At 54.7% G+C, this 5,000-nt stretch overlaps 1 protein-coding gene across 1 annotated transcript in view; it reads right to left on the reverse strand.

Annotated features, from left to right (window-relative positions):
* Nucleotides 1-2,027: 2,027 nt before the first annotated feature.
* The window catches only part of LOC123732151 (uncharacterized), a gene marked incomplete at its 3' end in the record, with an annotated part of 9,125 nt that continues 6,152 nt past the window's right edge, over nucleotides 2,028-5,000 (reverse strand). Inside the window, exon 3 of the mRNA XM_045711499.1 lies at nucleotides 2,028-2,169. Within this exon, the coding sequence (XP_045567455.1) occupies nucleotides 2,028-2,169 (142 nt within the window). The remainder of the gene's footprint in view (nucleotides 2,170-5,000) is intronic.

Here is a 5,000-nt window from a genome sequence, read left to right on the forward strand (position 1 = left end):
CACAGACCAATAAGGTGTTGATGTGATGATGGGGGAGAACAGAGAGGACCATGGGAATTAAAACACAGTCAGTCATCTCTCTCTCGGCACACAGCAATCTGTCAACCCACCCAGCCTCTAGTCCGTCTCAGCCAGGCCAAGCAGCCCCTCTCTGGGGCACCAGAACCAGCCAACCCACCCAGCCTCTAGTCCGTCTCAGCCAGGCCAAGCAGCCCCTCTCTGGGGCACCAGAACCAGCCAACCCACCCAGCCTCTAGTCCATCTCAGCCAGGCCAAGCAGCCCCTCTCTGGGGCACCAGAACCAGCCAACCCACCCAGCCTCTAGTCCGTCTCAGCCAGGCCAAGCAGCCCCTCTCTGGAGCACCAGAACCAGCCAACCCACCCAGCCTCTAGTCCATCTCAGCCAGGCCAAGCAGCCCCTCTCTGGAGCACCAACCCACACACCTCTCAACAGAGCCTGCAACAATAGCCTGCTGAGCTCAGAGCAACAGGATGGGTGTGTGAAGGAGGAAAGAAGCGGGATTTAAACTTTGAGTCTATAAAGAAACTGGCTGAAGGAGAGCAGAGACAGAGAGGTGGAGAGAGAGAGAGACAGAGACAGAGACAGAGAGAGAGAGAGAGAGAGAGAGAGAGGGAGAGAGAGAGAGAGAGAGAGAGAGAGAGAGAGAGAGAGAGAGAGAGAGAGAGAGAGACAGACAGAGAGAGAGAGAGAGAGACGCAGAGAGACAGAGAGACAGGAGAGAGAGAGAGAGGAGAATGAACAAGTGATGGAGAGAGGGAGTGAAGAGGGAGAGGCTGATTTAAAGCTCCTCTTTGAGTCCACGATGCCCCATTAGAATACTAATGAGAGAAGAGAGAGAACGAGAGAGCGAGAGAGAGACACAGAGGGAGGAGTATTAGAGGATGAAAGGGGGTCTCTGTCTCTACAGCTGGTTTCATCAGACACACAGAGAGAACTCCACAACACAACGTTCTAAAAGAGAACACAGAACACATCCTAGCACTCCAAAAGAGAACACAGAACACATCCTAGCACTCCGAAAGAGAACACAGAACACATCCTAGCGCTCCAAAAGAGAACACAGAACACATCCTAGCACTCCGAAAGAGAACACAGAACACATCCTAGCACTCTAAAAGAGAACACAGAACACATCCTAGCACTCTAAAAGAGAAAAAAGTTCTCGCACAGAACCCAGACCTACAGAACAGGAAGACAGATGGTAGATAAGAGTATGGGGACGGCACCAGGAGGAATCTGGATTACCCAGGAGGAATCTGGATTACCCAGGAGGAATCTGGATTACCCAGGAGGAATCTGGGTTACCCAGGAGGAATCTGGGTTACCCAGGAGGAATCTGGATTACCCAGGAGGAATCTGGATTAGAGTATGGGGACGCAGCACCAGGAGGAATCTGGATTACCCAGGAGGAATCTGGATTACCCAGGAGGAATCTGGTTAAGAGTATGGGGACGCAGCACCAGGAGGAATCTGGATTACCCAGGAGGAATCTGGATTAGAGTATGGGGACGCAGCCCCCAGGAGGAATCTGGATTACCCAGGAGGAATCTGGGTTAGAGTATGGGGACGCAGCCCCCAGGAGGAATCTGGATTACCCAGGAGGAATCTGGGTTAGAGTATGGGGACGCAGCCCCCAGGAGGAATCTGGGTTACCCAGGAGGAATCTGGATTACCCAGGAGGAATCTGGATTACCCAGGAGGAATCTGGGTTAGAGTATGGGGACGCAGCCCCCAGGAGGATTCTGGATTACCCAGGAGGAATCTGGATTACCCAGGAGGAATCTGGGTTAGAGTATGGGGACGCAGCCCCCAGGAGGAATCTGGGTTAGAGTATGGGGACACAGCCCCCAGGAGGATTCTGGATTACCCAGGAGGAATCTGGATTACCCAGGAGGAATCTGGATTACCCAGGAGGAATCTGGGTTAGAGTATGGGGACGCAGCCCCCAGGAGGATTCTGGATTACCCAGGAGGAATCTGGATTACCCAGGAGGAATCTGGATTACCCAGGAGGAATCTGGGTTAGAGTATGGGGACGCAGCCCCAGGAGGATTCTGGATTACCCAGGAGGAATCTGGATTAGAGTATGGGGACGCAGCCCCAGGGGAATCTGGGTTAGAGTATGGGGACGCAGCCCCCAGGAGGAATCTGGATTAGAGTATGGGGACACAGCCCCAGGAGGATTCTGGATTACCCAGGAGGAATCAGGAGGAATCTGGATTACCCAGGAGGAATCTGGATTAGAGTATGGGGACGCAGCCCCAGGACAAGGTCCACTAGAGGGAGATGAAAGACCTGCCATCCGTAGAGTAAATATTTGCCTGATGTCAGAGTATTGATAACAAAAGAAGGACGTAGTAGCTCTATGCAGCCCAGTCCTGGTTCTAACGAGAGATCCTGGTCCAGCCCAGTCCTGGTTCTAACAGAGAGATCCTGGTCCAGCCCAGTCCTGGTTCTAACAGAGATCCTGGTCCAGACCAGTCCTGGTTCTAACAGAGAGATCCTGGTCCAGCCCAGTCCTGGTTCTAACAGAGAGATCCTGGTCCAGCCCAGTCCTGGTTCTAACAGAGAGATCCTGGTCCAGCCCAGTCCTGGTTCTAACAGCGAGATCCTGGTCCAGCCCAGTGCTGGTTCTAACAGAGAGATCCTGGTCCAGCCCAGTCCTGGTTCTAACAGAGATCCTGGTCCAGCCCAGTCCTGGTTCTAACAGAGAGATCCTGGTCCAGCCCAGTCCTGGTTCTAACAGAGAGATCCTGGTCCAGCCCAGTCCTGGTTCTAACAGAGAGATCCTGGTCCAGCCCAGTGCTGGTTCTAACAGAGAGATCCTGGTCCAGCCCAGTCCTGGTTCTAACAGAGAGATCCTGGTCCAGCCCAGTCCTGGTTCCTAACAGAGAGATCCTGGTCCAGCCCAGTCCTGGTTCTAACAGAGAGATCCTGGTCCAGCCCAGTCCTGGTTCTAACAGAGATCCTGGTCCAGCCCAGTCCTGGTTCTAACGAGAGATCCTGGTCCAGCCCAGTCCTGGTTCTAACAGAGAGATCCTGGTCAGCCCAGTCCTGGTTCTAACAGAGAGATCCTGGTCCAGCCCAGTCCTGGCTGCTACTGTAGTGGAGAGGGGACTTTCCCATTCCGCTACTACCTCACTCAGCCCTAATCCCATTTCCACTACTACCTCACTCAGCCCTAATCCCATTCCACTACTACCTCACTCAGCCCCTAATCCCATTTCCACTACTACCTCACTCAGCCCTAATCCCATTCCACTACTACCTCACTCAGCCCCTAATCCCATTCCGCTACTACCTCACTCAGCCCCTAATCCCATTTCCACTACTACCTCACTCAGCCCTAATCCCATTCCGCTACTACCTCACTCAGCCCCTAATCCCATTCCACTACTACCTTACTCAGCCCCTAATCCCATTTCCACTACTACCTCACTCCAGCCCTAATCCCATTCCGCTACTACCTTACTCAGCCCTAATCCCATTCGCTACTACTTTACTCAGCCCCTAATCCCATTCCTGCTACTATACTCAGCCCTAATCCCATTCCGCTACTACCTCACTCAGCCCTAATCCCATTTCCACTACTACCTTACTCAGCCCCTAATCCCATTTCGCTACTACCTTACTCAGCCCTAATCCCATTCCGCTACTACCTTACTCAGCCCTAATCCCATTGCGCTACTACCTTACTCAGCCCTAATCCCATTTCCGCTACTACCTTACTCAGCCCTAATCCCATTTCGCTACTACCTTACTCAGCCCTAATCCCATTCCGCTACTACCTTACTCAGCCCTAATCCCATTCCGCTACTACCTTACTCAACCCTAATCCCATTTCATTTGCGTCTATCGACTCCCCGTTCGGCGCCTATCGACTCCCGTTCTATCGACTCCCCGTTCTATCGACTCCCCGTTCGGCGTCTATACGACTCCCGTTCTATACGACTCCCGTTCGGCGCCTATACGACTCCCGTTCGGCGCCTATACGACTCCCGTTCTATACGACTCCCGTTCTATGACTCCCGTTCGGGCGCCTATACGACTCCCGTTCGGCGCCTATACGACTCCCGTTCGGCGCCTACTCGACTCCCGTCTCTCGACTCCCGTTCTAACGACTCCCGTTCATCGACTCCCGTTCGGGCGCCTACTCGACTCCCGTTCTATACGACTCCCGTTCGGCGCCTACACGACTCCCGTTCGGCGCCTATCGACTCCCGTTCGGCGCCTATCGACTCCCGTTGGCGCCTATACGCTCCCGTTCGGCGCCTATACGACTCCCGTTCGGCGCCTATACGACTCCCCGTTCGGCGTCTATACGACTCCCCGTTCGGCGCCTATACGACTCCCCGTTCGGGCGCCTATACGACTCAGCGTCTATACGACTCCCCGTTCGGCTCCCTCCCCCCTCTCCCTCTCCTCTCCTCCCTCCCCCCTCCCTCCCTCCCTCTCCCTCCCTCTCTCCCTCCCTCCCTCCCCTCCCTCCCTCCCCTCCTCCTCTCCTCCCTCCCTCTCCCTCCTCTCCTCCCTCCCTCCCTCTCCTCTCCTCCCTTCCCCCTCCCTCTCTCCTTCCCTCTCCTCCTCCTCCCTCTCTCTCTCTCCTCCTCTCCCCTCGCCCCTCCCTCCCCTTCTCTCTCTCCTCCCTCCCTCTCTCTCTCCTCCCTCCTCCCCTCCTCCTCCCTCCCCCCCTCCCTCCCCTCTCCTCCCTCCCTCTCTCCTCCCTCCCCTTCTCCTCCCTCCCTCTCTCCTCCCTCCCCTCTCTCAGAGCTGTGCCTGGTACTACCAACCAGTCTATCACAGCAAGCTGACACTGAAAGACATGATTCACACAGACAGACTGACTGTAACTACAGAGATCTACAGCTGGATGAATGAAACGTGATGCCATGAGAACACCAGACTGAAGCTGTTCTCTACATGTTCTGACAGAAACAATCTCCTTCTCATCACATAACGTTACCTACCTCATCCTCCTC

The sequence above is a fragment of the Salmo salar genome, unplaced genomic scaffold (genome assembly GCF_905237065.1).
Source record: "Salmo salar unplaced genomic scaffold, Ssal_v3.1, whole genome shotgun sequence".
Taxonomy (NCBI): Eukaryota; Metazoa; Chordata; class Actinopteri; order Salmoniformes; family Salmonidae; genus Salmo; species Salmo salar.